General features: G+C 35.6%; 3 protein-coding genes and 1 long non-coding RNA gene across 7 annotated transcripts in view; 1 reads left to right on the top strand and 3 right to left on the bottom strand.

Moving 5' to 3' along the window:
• The window catches only part of LOC126920503 (uncharacterized), a 174,507-nt gene extending 167,400 nt beyond the window's left edge, over positions 1-7,107 (bottom strand). Inside the window, exons 1-2 of the mRNA XM_050730974.1 lie at positions 6,974-7,107; positions 3,328-3,507 (exon numbers count right to left, since the gene is read on the bottom strand). The gene's annotated coding sequence lies outside the window, so the exon portion shown is untranslated. The remainder of the gene's footprint in view (positions 1-3,327; positions 3,508-6,973) is intronic.
• On the top strand, positions 531-16,203 carry LOC126920507 (uncharacterized). Of its 4 annotated transcripts, none has more exons than XM_050731020.1 (19): positions 531-1,267; positions 3,732-3,853; positions 4,439-4,524; positions 5,094-5,355; positions 5,679-5,808; positions 5,898-6,049; positions 6,258-6,533; positions 6,995-7,294; positions 7,662-7,757; positions 7,951-8,806; positions 9,426-9,994; positions 10,581-10,759; positions 11,115-11,263; positions 11,720-11,866; positions 11,941-12,030; positions 13,035-13,404; positions 13,952-14,121; positions 14,207-14,350; positions 14,973-16,203. In XM_050731020.1, exons 2-19 carry the CDS (start codon positions 3,781-3,783, stop codon positions 15,175-15,177), a joined length of 4,254 nt encoding a protein of 1,417 aa, XP_050586977.1. In that variant the 5' UTR covers positions 531-1,267; positions 3,732-3,780; the 3' UTR covers positions 15,178-16,203. The 4 variants fall into 4 exon arrangements, with proteins under 4 accessions (XP_050586977.1, XP_050586976.1, XP_050586975.1 ...); XM_050731019.1 differs by having other exon boundaries at positions 6,983-7,294; positions 11,115-11,254; XM_050731018.1 differs by having other exon boundaries at positions 6,983-7,294.
• LOC126920533 (uncharacterized) lies at positions 9,695-12,629 on the bottom strand. Its single transcript, XR_007711988.1, has 4 exons — positions 11,996-12,629; positions 11,198-11,890; positions 10,661-10,803; positions 9,695-9,842 (listed from the first exon to the last, which is right to left on the bottom strand). It is a non-coding gene; the product is annotated as an uncharacterized LOC126920533 (long non-coding RNA).
• LOC126920522 (uncharacterized) lies at positions 16,119-18,293 on the bottom strand. Its single transcript, XM_050731061.1, has 4 exons — positions 18,124-18,293; positions 17,598-17,985; positions 17,076-17,302; positions 16,119-16,726 (listed from the first exon to the last, which is right to left on the bottom strand). The coding sequence occupies exons 2-4, from the start codon at positions 17,864-17,866 to the stop codon at positions 16,326-16,328; spliced, it is 897 nt and encodes a 298-aa protein (XP_050587018.1). The 5' UTR covers positions 17,867-17,985; positions 18,124-18,293; the 3' UTR covers positions 16,119-16,325.
• Positions 18,294-18,307: the final 14 nt, after the last annotated feature.

Raw genomic sequence — 18,307 nt, 5'->3', positions numbered from 1 at the left:
CGATAGATTATATTCACACATAACGATATCGTTATAGATTATCTATTCTGAATTCTCTACATAAAATTACGCTTTAACTGCGACTTAATTAAAATCTATAACAAAGATTTACTTCAACCCATCTTAGCCGTCAAGGTTTAATTTAATTAGTCTTAATTCTATGGCAAATAATTAATCTATACAAAACATTGTAAATACTACAAACAGCAATATCTCAAAAGAATCTTTTTACATTCACTAGCGACCAACAAAATCAATTAAAATTACCACGATCACCCCAAACCGATCTTGAAAAGGAAAACAAATTACTTTCTTTGTGCTCCAGAAATTTAAATAAAAATGAAATCTGCCTAAAAATAGACAAGCAATAAAGAACAAACGAGTCGACAGATCACGAAGACCACCTGTGCCAGCTCGTTGTTCATTCTAGTTGACCTCAGGTGGAAATCTCTAATCCATGATTCCGCTACGAGCGACCGGCCGATCGTCCATCGGCACAATCAACCCGGCGCGGCATTGCGTCGCTCTACTGCATCGATTCTCAAACGACGAACACCACCAGTCCCTAGGGGGTCGTCCACAAAATTTAAACACCTCTATAAACACGTGAATGTCAAACTTGATGCCTAAAAGAGAATCATAAACTTTCTCCTCCGATAAAAGACAAAATATTTGTCCATCCCCTAAAATCTATCTTGTAATTCGTAGAGAAAGTTCTTAACCGAAGAAGAACGTAGAACCAGAGGTGTTATTTCGTACGATGAGGACGCGTTGAAGCTTGAGAACCCACGGTCGTGGTGTTTACACGCACGTCGAACGTTTTCCCGGATGGCCCCACGGAAACCGGACACAATGGAGTTGCTTCCGGTGAGCACAAGGCCAGAAATCGGACGTGGGGATCCCACCGCGCCTGTGTATCACCGGTATGTGTTATCTCTCCTCCGCGTTCTGCCCCCTATGGCTCGTCTATCCGAGAATCATTCATCGAAACAATTCTTCCAGCACCGTCACTTCCCCTCCCGACCCCCCGATCGGTCAGGTGTTATCCATTATTTCCACGGTTTGCACCGATTTTGACCGTCAGTTTGATTACAGGTGCCATTCGCGTTGGATGGACGGTTCTAGTGCATCTTACCGCGTTTTGGCGTTTTGAAGTTGCTCGTAGATTAGAGACGGTGTGGACTCTCGGGAGAAGAGGAGGAAATCTCGCGCGACTCGCTTTGCTCTCGAAGTGGACAGACACGTGAACAATTTGTTGTTATTTCAGGTAAGTATAGTTGGTACGATTTAATCGAGAGTCGCAAATTACTTCGGCTTGAAGAAAAGGGAAATAGTTAGGTTTATCGAATTTTTCGAGATCCGAAGCTTGTACGTAGTTTCATAGCATTTTTCAACTGAAGAGAGTTTTAGTTGGAAAGTTGGAGCTAAAATTTTAGTTAAAAAAGGAGATTCAATAATGTTTACTACGTGAACGTCGTATTCGTACTTAGCTTTTTGCAACTTTTTTGTTCTGGTTAAAAAGTTGGAGTTAACGTTTTAGTTAGAAGGAGAGATTCGGCGACGTTTATTGGATTTTTAAATGTAAAAATAGTATTCCTATGGAACTTCCGTCCCCAATTTTTAGAAAAGAGGAACGAAACAATTTTGTCTAGAAAGTTCAACTTTGTCATATAAAAAAATTAATTTTTCTCGTATCAAAAAGAAGAGAGTATTGTACATATATTGCAACTTTGACATAATCCCGATTAATTAACGTATACGAAAGATTGTTATTGAGGTTCGTATACAAAAGATTTCCACAAAATTTATGCTTACATCAAACAGTTAAATTAAAACAATTACCACACAATGACTGGCTGAATAATACATATAACAAGACTAACAAAGATAAATTATAATATCCTGCATCCTACGTACACTAATATCACATAATTGAAGAATATGAAAATTGTTTGAAGCGCGCAACAATGCTATCCACGTATCATCTATTATCCAAGAGATTGCGATAAAATCTTGATTTAGCAGTTCATAGCAACGTTCCTTTAAAAATGTGTAATTCTAGGATGCAACAGTCTTTTATTTTTAAAAAGGTATGCATTCACGTAGAATATGGAACAGAATTAGTGTCTTCTTTATATGATATTTTAACGTTTTACTAATTTATCAAACTTTTAATACATTCCATTTAAAACTTGTATTATATGTAGTGAGAAAGTCATGTACGTTTGTTAAAACAGGAACACGACTGGACGAAATTCAATGATGATGATAATCACGATACACTAATTCAACGTAGTATTATAATATTATTAAACAATATAATTGATGATTCGAATGACCCGTATCTATAATTTTCTCTCGTCGATCGTAACGTTAATTACTAGACAAGCATCCATCCTCTTTGGACAGAGAACTATAATTATGAAGGCGATAAACCATGACATAATTAATAAGCACCGTTTCTCCACAATACGTGAACAAAGTTTGCATCTAATGGACAAACACGTGTATCACAATTGACAATTTGCAAATTAAATCCTTTATAAAAGATAGGAATAACATAACTTTGATTAAACAATATCAATCGATTATAACAATATTGCACGTTATTGAGGATATATCAAGTAATATATTATCCTTTGCTCCATTATTTTACATAGGATAAGTATTGGCTGTTTCATGAATAATTCTTAAGGCATCATCCCTTAAAATTAGATTCAATTCTTTGAAGTCTTACTTTTCTGCTTGCTGTATAAACAAACAAAATTTCTTAAAAGATATGAACTATCCGAATTAATTTTCAATAATATAAATAAATATTAATAATGTATTGTGTGTAAATACATATACATGTATATACTCAAAAATACAATAATAATTCATATTTCTACTAATATAATTAACCATAAATAAGAACTTGAAAGCTAAACAAATTGCAGAGGCTACTAAAAACATCCAAATACCATTTCCCATCCAAGAAACCCTACAATATTCAAACTCCCCAGCGACCGAACATTATTTTCTAATACGGCATCTCCCTTACGGTTTGCATGTAAATTTAATCCCTGTGACACGTGCCACTCTAAGTTTCTTATCATATACAAAAGCATTCTTTCATTTTTTAACATCGGTACGATATGACAAAAGCGAATCGCTGAATTTCTCATAAAACATATTAATGTAAAAGATCCTGATCTCATGGGAAAGTAACTTCGTAACATGGGGCGTGATAAAGAAGACGCGTTTCAGCCTAGTGGACGGTTTCGATATATTCGAAGTACGTAGAGACAGTGGAAGGTTTTTATGGAATTCCTGAGCTGCACTCACCCTGAACACATCTACATGCTCGCACCTTCGTCAACCTTTTCTCTGACGATTCGCGTGCACGTACATGCGGCGAAGGACCAGCACACGCCCGTAAACCCAACGAACCGTGCTTCCAACTTTCAAGCATTACATTATTAGTTGCCCAGTATCTTTTCCATTACTCTCATCCGTGAATTATTTCTGAAAAAAAAAAAAATGGAAATATATTAGTTAATAGCACTTGTAAAAAATTTAAGAAAGCAAAGATGTACAAAATGTTGTATTTTGAACTCGTATTCACGAGGATATAAATTTGCATGAAAATCGACGGTTTAGTTACACGAAATTTTGAAGGTCTGTTTACAGGCTTTAGAATCGAAAATCTAACTTATATTCCAGAATATTTTTGACTGGCATGATTTCAGAATTTCGTCACTGTGATGACTACTTGATACCAAACCCTGGTACCTAAAAATGAAGAAAACCAACATATCCCATCTACTGCAATCCATCTCTGTTCTAGCTACCCTGAGAGTGATCGTTAACGGTAAGTTGCAACCCTCTAGCTCAATTATTCAATTAATTTTTAAAACAATCGTCTTACAAAAATTGAAAGAAAAGAATTCAAGAGATACCGCAATAATTACTCTTTCAAGTTCATTTATAAATTCTTCTATTAAACTAATAGAAGAGTTTCAGATAGAAAAGACACGTGAAAGGGAAAAATATCATAAGACGAAAAATTTAATGCGCGCAACTGGTGTGCCCTAAAAAACATATCGTTTGCACATTTCTGGCTCATACTCTAAAATTAATGATGGAACGCGGCATAAAAGAATGATGTCACTTGCTCGGTTGCGAAATTGCGTTTCGTCCCATTGTACCGCCATACGTACCACTTATGCCACGAAAAAAAAAGATATACCTGAACGATAAAATCATATCGTTCTGACGGTCGTCGCTCGCTCGCTCGCAAAGGAAGTAACCTGATTTTTACCAGGCGAACAGGAAATAATAATATCTATTTACGAGAAAATAGTGGCGAATAAAAGGAAAGAGTATAAAAAATGCCAGCCATTGAATGCATTCGTGAGCGAATGATAACGAAAGAACCGGTGTGCTGTGTTTTCAGGGCAAACAACGTGTAATGGCGGCTTGGGTCGAGTCGTTTACGAGAGACTTCCGGACCAACAGCTTCAGGGCTTCGACGACGATGTGGTATAAAACGTTTCGCGAAATATTTACCTATCTCTCTGGCTTGCATGGTCGGTTTTCAAATATTCAGTCGACTTCCAGGAAACTGTTCTAAAATCTTAAAACCTGATTCTCTGATAATAGAATGTTAAATCTGATGAGAATAGGAAGATTTGAGATTAGGGAGCTGATTTACTGTAACAGTGGAAAGTATAATCCGTACTTGAAATGGTTTTATCAAGAAATCAATTGAAGTAGATCTTTTATTATAATTTTTTAATAATTGATATATTATTCAATCATTAAATATAGGCGAAATTTCTTGCTACTAAATATGAAACTCATTCGAAAAAGCTCCAAATGAAACAATTAGAAAAGATATTTTCCTGAGAAGGAAATTTAAGATTTCATATTCGCCCCAGGAAGAAAATAAGTCTGTGCTTACATTTCTAAACCAATGTTTTCCTTAAAAAAAGATTGCCTTAAAGCTGTATTTTTATAAAAGCAGTAATACGAATATTAAAGAAATTTGTATATTAATAACATTAATATTTTAATAATATTCTAATTTTAATCTCGCTAATTTATCATAGGTACGAGACTCTGCACCACCTTTTAGAGTCTTGGAAAAATGTCAGGAATTATGCCTACGAGATAGAACGGCGACGAACAATTTAGTTCGCGCTTGCACGAGCTTCGATTTCCAACCTGGCAGCAGAATAGCTTCTTTCAGCGGGGCTGCAGAATATGAAGAAAGCACTTGCTATTTAACGAGGGAACAGGCGCAGCCAGAAGGAATTGGAAATCTAATGCTGGTGCCAAACAGCGTCCATTTCACGGAAGTTTGTCTTGGCTGTGAGTGTATTACAGTATTTTCCCAATAACGCTCAAACGTTCCAGAAAAATTCTTTAAATTTCTATGCTTTCTTTTCTCCTGTCATACGTATCCTATAATTCATAAAGTATTAACCATTTTGCGTTAATTTCTCAAATAATTTCTGAAAATAATCCCTAGAAAAGGAATTAGTATAAAGATATTCTAATTATTTTAAGAATAATATTCTGTATTTCAAGGACAAGCTCACTGTCTGTTTTTAGTTTCTGTAATTTAAAAAATTACTTTTGCGTACTCTTTATCTGGTGATTAAGAGATTTAATGGTTATATTCTTCTGTGAAGCCGATAGGATCGAAAGAGAATGTCCAAATCGGCGTTACGTGTTCGAGAGACATCCCAGGAAGAAACTAAAATTACCACTGACAGATATCAAAGAAGTTAGCGCGGCGAATAGAACAGACTGCGAGGATAGGTATTATAGAATTTAAAAAAAATGCAGATTAGAGTAGATTTCTAATGGCGAATAACTCATGGATAACAATTTTCCATGATATTTTGAAGATGTTTGAACGAGTTCAGTTTCATTTGTCGATCCGCTACATATGACACTGCTTTAAGAAGCTGTGCCCTGAGTCGTTTCACCAGAAGAACGCATCCTGAATTATTGGAAGACGATCCAAATTCCGATTACCTGGAAAACACTTGTCTCAATGGTACCTATTACCAATTTTCTCTTAAAATTTAACGAATAGTAACGAATTATATTTTTAATATCGATTTCTCAAATTAATAATCCCATAGAAAAATATTTAAATTACCCAAATATTGAATTACCTGTGTTAGAACTGAATTTTGGAATTGTTAAGTTTTTATAGTTTATTATTTACTGACTGAACGAATTGAAATTTGTTGATTCAACAGCGGAACGTCGTTGCGATGGATTAGCTGTGTTCGTCAAAGAAGAAAACAAGCGTCTTCGAGGGCCATTCGAGGTCGACATCTACACGAATCTTACCCTAGACGAGTGTCAAGCCCTTTGTTTGAGAGCTGAGAAATATTTCTGTCGAAGTGTCGAATTCGACGAGCAAACACGGCAATGCATTATTTCAGAAGAAGATTCTGTCTCTCAGAAGGACGATATCGGTATAAGTAGCAGCCCCAGCCATCATTTTTACGATTTGGTTTGTTTAGACAATCGTAAGTATATTATACCTACAATCAGTAACTTCATCCACTATGTATCGTTAATTTTTCACAAAACTATCAATTTCTTAATTATCTTCACAGCAGAAGATAACTACACTATCGTTAGAAATTTAAGAAATCGTCCACTTTACGTGATTCCAGATTAATTATTATTTAGAATACTCTTTCTTAAACTAGTATTAATTGTTTTCTGATTGTAATATTATCTAAATATCCAAATTGTTGAAACTATTGATTAATATTTGATTATAATTGATTACGTCATTAAAAAGTACACGTTGTTAAAAAATTAGATATTAATCATTACTCGTGTTTAAAGCGAAGAACTTTCTTAAAAGATGAAGGTATCTGACTTCTTTGAAATCGTAAGGGCCGGATAAAAGTGAAACGATCAATTGGTACTTTACAATACTTTATCAATACCCACTTACGAAGCGTAGATCCGTCCATAGCACGCGGTTCCGAATACCCGGACAGCAGCTCCACGTCGCACCTTTTTTCCGATGGACGACGACCAGATACAGCGTTCCAGCGTTATCGAAACTCTCGTTTGAGCGGTGAATTTCACTCTGAGATAACAGGTCGTAGCCTGAGCGAATGCCTTGATGAGTGTCTTCGGCAGACCAGTTTCCAATGCAGGAGCGCCGTGTATTCTGAACATTATCATACCTGTCGATTGAGTCGCTTCAATCAACGTGACGGACACAGGATCATCTACGATGCAGACTATGATTATTATGAGAATCTTATGCGTGAGTGACGAATATCTTAAAGGTGTATAGATATATTGCTTATAATCGAATCGATAAAATCGGAAACAACACTGTTTTAAGAAATTCTTAAAGCAATTGATGTTGAGTTGGCTCTCAGTATCGAACTTCTTCCTCGTTTTCGTGCTTTCAAACGTTCGTGAACTTTCCAAGATTTGAAGTAGAAAACTAAGCCGGTTGTGATCCTTTTATAATGCTACAAATCATAATGTGAATTATTATTTCCATCTCTTTTGAACAATTCTAGAAATTCTTAAATTTGTTGTATACGTACAGTGAATAAAAGTCTAAGAAATTTATTAGATTTGTTTATATACCTGTGTTAAAATGTCAACTATTATATAAACAGACCAATATTTGGATGGGGACCGGGATAATCCAGGCTACAGACCAGACCCTCTAGGACAAGATACCAATTACGGCCGGCCTTCTCTGGGAAGACCTGGTAAACTAACAACAACTTTGATAATCTATTACCGTAAACTCAATCTTCTTTTTTTCATATTTCTTACATATTACAAATATCAAAGTCTAAAATTACCTCACCTTGGTATCTCTCAAATTTATTTAATTCAATAAATAAAGCATAGAACAAATATGTTTCTTCAAACATATTTAAATTTCAAATTTCCACACAGGTTATCCAGAGGACTACGACAAAGGATACAGTAGCAGCGTGAAACCAGATCGCTATCCAGATCGTTACCCAGACCGCCACACAGATCGCTATCCAGATCGATATCCAGATCGCTATCCAGACCGTTACCCTGACCGATACCCAGATCGATATCCTGAAAAATATCCTGATAAATATCCAGATCGTTACCCCGATAAATATCCAGACCGTTACCCCGATAAATATCCGGACCGTTACCCCGATAAATTCCCAGACCGTTACCCCGATAAATTCCCAGACCGTTACCCCGATAAATATCCAGAACGTTACCCTGACAAATACCCCGACAAATATCCAGATCGTTATCCTGATCGTTATCCAGCTGATAAATATCCCGAAAGGTATCCTTTGAATGGACAATATCCAATTGGGGCAGCAGGCGATACGTTTCCTGATCCTATAGATCGATATCCAATCAGTGATCGATTTCCAACGAGCGATCGTTACCCTGTTAGTGATCGTTATCCAATAGTAGATCGATATCCATCTTCGGATAGATATCCAATATCTGATCGATTTCCAAGCAGAGGTGGTGATCGCCGTCCTACTCATCCTGATCGATATCCTATTCCAGACACTGGAATAGACAGATATCCAACAAGTGGTAGTAGATACCCTACTGGAATTGGTAATCGATACCCAATATCTCCAGGTCGTTATCCTAGCGATAACGATCGGTATCCCAATAGTATAGACCGTTATCCTATACCCGAGGATCCTCTGGATCGGTATCCATCCGGTTTGGCAGGTGGCAGACCTCACGTCGACCGGTACCCTATCAGTGAAAGGTATCCTGAGAAGGATCTTTATCCTAATCGGTAAGTTGAAGAGGAAGGTATTGATGAGCTTTTAAAAACATAATCGATATTTTTATCATTCTTCCTTCAAAGATTCGACAATCGATATAAAATTTCATTAAAAAATATTTAAGCAGCGACAGTCTTTCTCGGTGTGACATTTCGAGTAGAATGAACATTTGTATTTCCTTCTCCAAATGGTACTATGTAGTTGCTACGAAAAGTATATACGCAACACTGACATACTAATTAATTAGATCCAAATAATTAAACGTGTAACTCAACGAAAAAGACATAACATTGAAAAACAAGGATACGTACAAATACTTTCTGTAGCAACCGTAAGTTGATAACCAAATGGAAATTGCTCGACTCATTAACTTAACTAATACATCACTGATTTAATTAAAGATATTGCATATCAAATTTCATTTCAAGACATTACAAACATTACAAATGATTTATTATTCGTATATTATATACTCCTCCTTACCATTTATAATATTCAACCACTCTCAGAAACCGACATTCAAATAATCATATTCGATTTACCAAATGTCCATCTGGACAAACTGTAAAGCACAAATTAAGAAAAAAAGAAAAAAATATATAAATAATCATATTTTTCCTCCTTTCTCAGATTCCCACCATCGTCGCATGGAGGATACTCTCCAACATATCCCGCGGACGACATCTACGGTCCTCAGTCTCATCCAGACAGGAACCACTATGGCGTAGGAGGACCCAATCGTCCCTTAGGCTATGGTGGTTATAACAACGACGGCGCAATAATCGGTGGTGGTTATATAGGCGAAGGTGGAGTGTACAATTCGCGACCTTTCGGTACCAGCGGTGGCCCAATTATCGGTCGACCGCCTCTGGTATCCAGATGCGACGAACAAGACAACTTCCGACAAGTAGGACCTCATACTAGGGTCCGTAAGCCATTCGTCAGACGATATACAACAGCTTCCTCGTTGGCTCAATGTGAAAGAGAATGCGCCGACGCTAGAGACTTCGTGTGCAGATCATTCAATTATCGTCCTTACGCCGCACCCTATGGAGCAGAACGGGACAACTGCGAGTTGAGCGATCGTGACTCCAGGGACATGGACATGGGCAATCCCGTGTACTATGACACTGGCTCCGATTACGACTTTTATGAAAGGAATAACGGCAGACAGGGAGCTGATGCAGAGTGTCTCGACGGTAAGCGTCGTAGAAGACCTTGGACGTCATCTACATGGGTCACATGGAGAAACCTTTACGCTGCCGGTCCATATTACAACCGTTACTGATGCAAATTTCAATTATTGTATTAGACATTGTCATCTGGACTGAGTTTAGTAAAATAAACCGTCTGATTTTCCGAAATCTTTTTTTTTACTTTTTGTTTGGTCACATCCGATGATGTCGATTATTCCTCTGGTTTCTAACGATGTGGAAGGGTGTTGGATTTTGTTTGTTATTTGAATGGCTGAAAATCATGGTGGTGTAGGTCGGTTCGTTGTTATTTTACATAAAACGATATTTTACGTTTATCATCGTAAGAAATTCATTATATATCTCCAAGTTAAGAGAATGTATCTATGACGGAGAGTTCAGTTATAATTTAGTCGAAGGGATGATACTTGTAAGAACCGAAACATTTGACTAAATTTAAATTCTAAAAATCTTGACTCACATCGTTGTGATTTTCAGTCCACCATTTACTCTTCTGTTTGGTTTGGGTATTTACGATTTGTTAAATGAAAGTTAATAGAGAGCAAGTAAATTGTGTTTCTGGTCATTCTAGTGAGTCAAGTGTGTAGCGAAGACGGAATGGAATTTACTTTAAGGACCCCGGAAGGATTCATTGGTCGGATTTACACTTACGGCTATTACGATCGCTGCTTCTTCCGCGGAAACGGGGGAACCGTAAATGTTCTTCGAATCAGTGGTCCCCAGGGTTACCCCGAATGTGGCACTCAAAGAGTAAGAAAATTACTTTGTCGCTGCTCGAGAACACCACAGGATTTCTGAAAGCACGTTAAATACTAATTCAGAAGAAACTAAACGATTTTCCAAAAATTTTGTTTTTAACTGAGATCTTGAACTGATCTATTTCAAGATCCTTTGTTAAAGAGCTAAACTTAAAATTTTAAGATAAGATCTAAGGCTAAAATTTAAAACAGATCTAGTAAATTTATCATTAAAATTTACCGTACGATAGTCTTCTGCATAAAAGCTCCTTAAGTAAAATAATTTAGCAATAACAATGGTACTTTTAATGAATGTTTCATAAAAAATTGGTTCACAATTAGTGATTACATTCGACAAACGATTACAGTACGGCGACACGATGACAAACATCGTCGTGGTACAGTTCTCGGACTACGTGCAAACAGGAAGGGACAAACGCTTCAATCTCACCTGTCTATTTCGAGGCCCTGGCGAAGCTGTCGTCACATCCGGCTACATCGGTGCCGGGTATGCCAGGTCATATCGATTGAGAGACCGTGCCTTGCACCCGGTGCACTTAATTAAACAGTCCGATCCGTCATCGAGTATAGAATGCAGAATATGTTGCATTCGCTTAAACATGGATCCTGGTGCAAGCACTCTCGATAAATTTATTTTAATATTGTTCGAGTTCCATCGTTAAAAATCTCCTGATTCTGTGATTCTAAATCTTGAAGAATCGTAGAAAGTTGCAAAGAGACACTTGTTGATCTGTTTCACTTGAAATGAATAAAACTGATAATTTAAAGGAAGATTATTAATGTCAGTGAGCTGACAGTTAATTTTGAATAAGAAAGAAAAACAATTTTTTTTGTCTTCATGTGAAACGAGATATTAAAGTGCCTACTTTTTTTTATGTTTCTTATATTTCAAAAAATCAATATATACTTTTATTTCGATTATGCTAATAAAATTCGCACTTATGTTGTGTAGATCAGGGTCTCCGATTCCGATCGAGTACCTTCCAGCAGAAAATACCCTAAGTTCTCGAGTACGTTTACTGATCCTGTATCAAGGCAGACCTACGACGACCATAGCTGTTGGCGATCCACTCACTTTTAGGCTGGAAGCTCAAGATGGGTATGTGACACGAACATTATTCATCTAAAAAGAACTGTGATTTATGTTGTAATATTTTGTTAATGTTTTTATAGGTATAATTATGTAACTGATATCTTTGCTACCAACGTCATAGCAAGAGATCCTTACTCTGGAAGAAGCGTTCAGCTCATAGACAGATACGGGTAAACGTTGCATTCATTGTTACAATTTTTATTTATTAATGAGTAAGGTGTGATCTGAAAATTCGACATAGCTTTATTCTTTTCATACTTTTTGAAATAATCAAATAATTTTTAATAAGTGTTTCAATAAAATGGTAGTAATTAAGATAAAATTGAATCTTCGTTACTAAAATAACGAAGAAAGATATTCTACCTTTGTATCCAGCGTAAGAAAAGAACTTGATAACAACAGGAGGCTTAGTAACAACAGGAGTAATCAACGTAATGGATCTTTGTTGTTCATTACTACAAGGTGCTTTCGGTTTTAATGGACAAATGACAAAAGTACTATACATATAAAACACTCAAGATAAAATCATTATGATTTGTGAAATTAGAGATACACAATATTTTTGTTTCTTTATAGATTGCACAGATTTATGCATTACAATCTATATTTGTCCTTTATCGATTTTTAATATTCGTTTCAATATTTCTCTAGCTTATCATCTAATTTATTAAATTAAATTCTTCAGCTTTCTTAATCTGTATGGAACATGTACATCAAATATCTGATTCATTTAAATCTACCTGGTTCACATAATTCACTTATACCATCTAATCTACCTAATTTACATAATCCATTAGTCCTAATCTTTAAGCCAAAATTACCTGATCGTCCGATCTATTGACCTGATCTATTTAACCCACATACACTCAAATTTTTCTAAACTCAAATTTTTTTTTTTGAAATGAAATTTTTCAAAAGTATAATTTTATGGACTATAAATGCTAGTACAAAAATAAGAATCTTTTTACGATCGCCAAGTGAGAATCGTAGTAGCAAATGGGTTGAGTAGCTGATTACTGGTATACGCATGTCAGAGTTAATCCACCTGAGGAACTTAATTAATTTACTTATCTATACTCGTCAGTACTTCGATAAATATCCCAAACAATATAGAAACAAAAAATTTCTAGAAAATAAATTTTTGTACAATACCAATGTAATCTGTTGAAAACAGCTGTCCAGTGGATAATTACGTATTCCCTGGCTTGGATCGTTTGAGGGATGGTGACAGCCTCGAAGCACGTTTCAACGCTTTCAAAATCCCCGAGTCTAATTTTCTGGTGTTTGAAGCAACCGTACGAACATGTCGAGAGGGTTGTCAGCCAGCTTACTGTTCTGGTGGTACCGGAAGGAGCGAGCCATCCTTTGGAAGGCGCAGGCGAGACGTGGCGGAGAACGACACGATCATAGAAGAAAATGAAATAAGCACGATAACTGAAAGTAATGTAAACGATACATCCTCCATGTTGAATTCGACAGTTGTTGAAGACAGCAACGACGCAGAAGAAGAGGAGGAAGAGGAACACGTGAGAGAAATGATCGAGGTAGACCTGAAAAGCATGAAATTTATTAGTAAAGGATCTATAATTTTTATATTACTGTGCTATCAGTATTCTTTAACATTTTTGTTTAAACTGATCTTGTTTAAATTTCTATTAATAACTAAGTGAACTAAATTTTATTTTTTTAAGCTTCCATATGTATAACTGGATACTTCGAGTTCGATCACAATCACGTATAAACTAAATTATAAACACTCTTTAAATTTTGAAACAATTCATTGAGACAATCAAGAAGCAAGCGAACAAAATCATTCCTGAATTTATTAATGAATTAATTGAATCGACTCAAATCGTGACTTGACTGTCATATGAATTAAACATTTCATTATTCATGAATTAAACATTAATCATTTTATAAACTTCGATACGTACGACTTGATACCACATTAAATTTTGATAAAGATTATTGAAAGCTTCAAAAATACGTATGCTTTCTCTTTTCTTTTTACATTGGAAAGCAGATTATCGCAATTAGTAAACAAAAATGTCTTCAAGGTAAGCTAAAATATTACGTCTGACCGAGTTACAGGTTTTGGACTCGAGGATGGATATCGACGAGGAGACTATGGTCGAGAGACAAACTACCATTATGGAGAACGTCTGCATAACACCTAACGAGTACTATGGACTTGTGACAGCAGTTGCGGTGCTCGTAGTACTCCTGGCATCCGTGGTTTTGTTATCCATGTTAATTTACAGGTATATTATCGACATTGTATTAATTCGGATACATGTTTAATTAGCATGTTTACAAAAGAAAATCGATTCGCGTACATTGTTTCAGAAAATACGCTTACGCAGTGATTACGAAGAACCGCAGAGTCGACAAAGCGTGTAATCGAAGCAGTCATTCGGACGACGCTTATAGCAGTCGTGCAAATAACTTCTCTTTCTTGAGAGCAGGTCTTCAGAAACCCTTTCAGTCTACGTACGTAATTTATCTGACGTTTATTTGCTGATTAGTTTCAATCTCGTACAGTTCTTGAAAATATTTTGTTTCAACTAGAATAAAATTTAAAACTATATTAACTAGAAAATTAAAAATTCGTCTAGATTTCCCAGCTCGTGCAATATTTTCTGTTTCATTATCTTATTGCTAGATATAAATAGATTATACTAAATCCTTGCGATAATCTTGGAAGCGTTAATAAATTCAAGAATAATACAGATAAGAAAACATTATATACGAACGCGGAATAAAAAAAAAATATACAGAAACGAATAAACATAACAGTTGACCTATAAAATATTGATTAATGGTATGCAGTATAATTCAAGCATAAACAATTTTCAAAAATAGAATCTTTAAAGACCATCGTCTGTCAGACAGAATTGAAGCAGACAGCAGTTCAATATATCATTCTAAAAATTCGTCTCTAAAATTACATCCATACGTTCTACTGCAGCTTGTATAACTAAGAATCATTCAAAAATACATACAGACGTCATGTTTGACGAATGGCTTAATGCTTTTAACGCTTTTAACGTGACTCTTGATTTATTCTCGGATTTATTACCTGAAGTTGGTGTACCATTTATTGAATGTACAGGTCGATCTCCAGATCGATGAGTAACGTGATCGGTCAACGCGTGAGCTCGTCATCGACCGCTCTGGAGGGTGCTGTGGGACTATCATCCAGCAGAAGAACCGGCTTCGACCCGAGCGAGCCGATCTACACCGATCCATCACTGTTCGAAGTTGCTCGTTGCTCGTCGCCGAAACCTACCCTCGATGATAACTTTCATCTCATGTGAAGATCAGATTTCGTTAAATCTTCCTTCTCGAAACACGTATACTTATCGTTAGTCCAACACTCGAGACTCGAAAACAGAAGGATAAAAATACATGGACAGGTTTTTAATATACGATGATCAGAGAAATATATCTTTGATATAACATTTTAGAATTATTTGTATTAAAATTGCATGATTCATTAATAGAGTTTGATCTCAATGATATTACAATTGAACAATACATGCTATATAACGTTCCAATAATTTGGTTTCTAAACGATTCGTAGGCGTCTTTGGTTTTATCTTAGAAACACCTTCTAGATTTCTTTTTACTTTAATTCTTCTTTTCTGTTCTTTTCCGTAACTTCAAACACAGCTAGTCAAATTCACTGACCACTGCCAGCTGCGACTGCCATGTCGATAAACTGACATATATACTTTCACTGGTTTAGTAGAAGTGTGAACAGTTTATCAAGAATATTATTTAAACTATTCTTTCATAGATACACGTACCATGAATACGTATCGACTCGTTAATTTCCTGAAAAAACGCGGTATCCATTTGTAACTATGTAGTAGTATCTTCTTTAAAAGCTAGGTAAAAGAATTTATCTTGGAATAAAAATATATTAAGTTAGCAGTCATAAAAAATGTCTAAAATGCAATTTCTACAACCTGTTACAAAGTAAAGCGCCAACTTTTTTTTATCGAAGGGTTAAAATTTAAGATCACCTTTTATTTAATTGTAAAAATTTGTAGAACTGTAACCATCTTAACAAAGGACGATGTTCTCGTAATTTTACTGCTATTTCCAATCTATGCATTCAGTTTTAAGTTAGAACGATATAAAATGGGAATATTTATATTAATTATACGAAACAAATTATAAAATAATCGATAGCAAGGATTGACAAGACTCCTTGTTCGTGTTTGAAAACTATTATTAGCGAATCATAAGTAACTAAAATTATCAGCATTTATTTATTACGATTTCAATTGTAGTTAGAAAGAAATTGCTATTAATAAACAGATATTACAGATGTCAGATATCGTTCGTTTATATTTAATCTAATGGTATCTGCCCCTTTCCTTTTGATCACCGTGAAAAAAGAAGTGAACAAAGCCATCGCACGAAGCGTACGTAAGTATATTCATTTTATTCTCTCGAGTCAATCTTCCTTTATCCTATCGAGCTTATACGTAAAAAGAAGCATCCTTAGCCTCGCCTCTTCTTTACGATAGTGAGCCTCTTCTAATTTAATTCTGGCCTCCTCTTTCAACATGGCAGCGATATCAACTTTCATCTGTGCCTCCGATAAAGCCAATACGTGCAGCTCTTCCTCTTTGTGAAGGGATCTCTTCGTCCTTCGAGGCTGCTCGTGAACAATCGAAGGAGAGATGAACGTTTGAGTTGCGTTCGATTTGAAAATTATTCGATTTTTCTCCGGTAGTTCGTCTTTGTCTAATTTCTCCACCATGAGCGAGTCCAAATCCTTTTTGGATTTGTCGAAACAGTCGGTTACTGAACCGTGCGATAACGAATTCGAATCGATTTTACTCTTGACAGAATCTGAGGTAATAAAGGGAATGTTGAATGACATGTTTTTGGGATATGAAATTGTTAAGTTTTGCAGATCTTCGTTTGAAAGACGGCAAAGCAGAAAATTTCGAGTCTCTTTACTTTGGAAAAAATAAAACAGTAAAGTAAAATATTTTAATAAATAGATAAATCAATAGATCACATAAATGTAGAAATTGTAAAGTAAAGAACAAATGAAGCCTTTGAGTATTTGTCCTTTCCATTATTCATAAATGAAGGATGAATTGTAGAATGCAAAAATCAAGGCAGTGATTTTTACAGAAAAGAAATCAATAACAAAAGATAAAAGTAGATAAAATGAAAAGGAAGAAGGAATAACCTGAATCTTTATAATTATTTTCCTCTTTCGAGAATTGTTTTGAAGGCTTTATAGTACAGACAGTTTGCAACGTAAACGGTTCAGACTCTTTTGGCTCAAACACGACATTTGGCGGCAAACCTACGGTTCCGGTAGGAATAGGAACTTCTGCCATGGGATTCCTATTTTCCCAACTTTTCGACCGTGTGTGATCCTTCGATAGGTGACAAAAGCTTCTCGAAATACCACTGAAAAAGTCGATATAAAGGTGTGTCATTCCATAAATTTATACAAATTTCGTTAGTTATATCTCCAATAATATTTGATAAGAAATCGAGATAAATAAAAGTTTATAAACTAGTAGGAAACTAACTTATATATTGAAAAAGTTATATTACGTAAAAACTCCGAACGGAAAAATAAATAATCTGAGAAAGATGAGTATATTCGTATATTCCCTGATTCGTATATTCCCGCGTTTTTACATATTTATAGGCCGACATGAATGAAAGGTAGACGATATCGCGAAAATATTGTATTTACCGTAATTTCTTCTCTTCACGATTCCGTTTGCACGCTTTCATATTTTCCCAGCAGCGTCTCAACTGTACAGCCGAACGTATCGCTTGAGGACCTACCATCGAGTTGTATTCGTTGGCCAGTTGAGACCATGCTGATTTTCGTTTATACATTGATATCGGATCGGACCTCTTATCCTCGATATCTTCGTACTTATTTATCAAGGTTATCAAAATTTCTCGTTCCTCGAAGCTATAAGTTTTCCGAGTACTTTTCAACGACGAAGAAGCCATTTTAGCACAGAAAAGACGCTCAACTATCACGGCGGTCTTCCACTGTTTATTTCTTACCACCAACGCGACTAAACTTGCGCGACTTATATAAATTCCTTACACGATCTCACGCAACATAACTAAAGAGCAAAATTCCAAAATAATATATTATTACAATGAATTTTGCATTCGATTGCAAAATCTATTCTATTTATATCTATTCTAACCCTTCTTATGGCTATCCATTTAATCTTAATAAAACGTCTAATAGTACTTACAAAAAGAAGAGTTTCATATTCTCCAAGAAGTATCACGCTATTTACTATAAATAATTGTATACTTCAACTGAAGTACTTAATTAATGCAACTCAAGTGTTAAAATTCTAGTCTATCATATCTGTAAAACGTTTCACTTAACGCGATGCGTTTGATGTTAACGGAAAATCTGGCGCCAGAAGAAAT

This window comes from Bombus affinis, chromosome 9, assembly GCF_024516045.1.
Source record: "Bombus affinis isolate iyBomAffi1 chromosome 9, iyBomAffi1.2, whole genome shotgun sequence".
Classification (NCBI taxonomy): Eukaryota; Metazoa; Arthropoda; class Insecta; order Hymenoptera; family Apidae; genus Bombus; species Bombus affinis.
Note: the sequence above shows the minus strand (reverse complement) of the source record. Positions and strands in the feature narration are given on the sequence as shown.

Excerpts from the sequence above, each read along its gene's own strand:
- LOC126920507 (XM_050731018.1), top strand. The coding sequence starts at position 3,781 with ATGAAGAAAACCAACATATCCCATCTACTGCAATCCATCTCTGTTCTA. Across the intron at positions 6,534-6,982 it reads TTTGGTTTGTTTAGACAATC|ATCCGTCCATAGCACGCGGT; the intron begins GTAAGTATATTA and ends TACGAAGCGTAG. Across the intron at positions 11,264-11,719 it reads ATCGGTGCCGGGTATGCCAG|ATCAGGGTCTCCGATTCCGA; the intron begins GTCATATCGATT and ends TATGTTGTGTAG.
- LOC126920522 (XM_050731061.1), bottom strand. The coding sequence starts at position 17,866 with ATGGCTTCTTCGTCGTTGAAAAGTACTCGGAAAACTTATAGCTTCGAG. Across the intron at positions 17,303-17,597 it reads CGTGAAGAGAAGAAATTACG|TGGTATTTCGAGAAGCTTTT; the intron begins GTAAATACAATA and ends CGACTTTTTCAG. Across the intron at positions 16,727-17,075 it reads AAATAATTATAAAGATTCAG|ATTCTGTCAAGAGTAAAATC; the intron begins GTTATTCCTTCT and ends TTATTACCTCAG.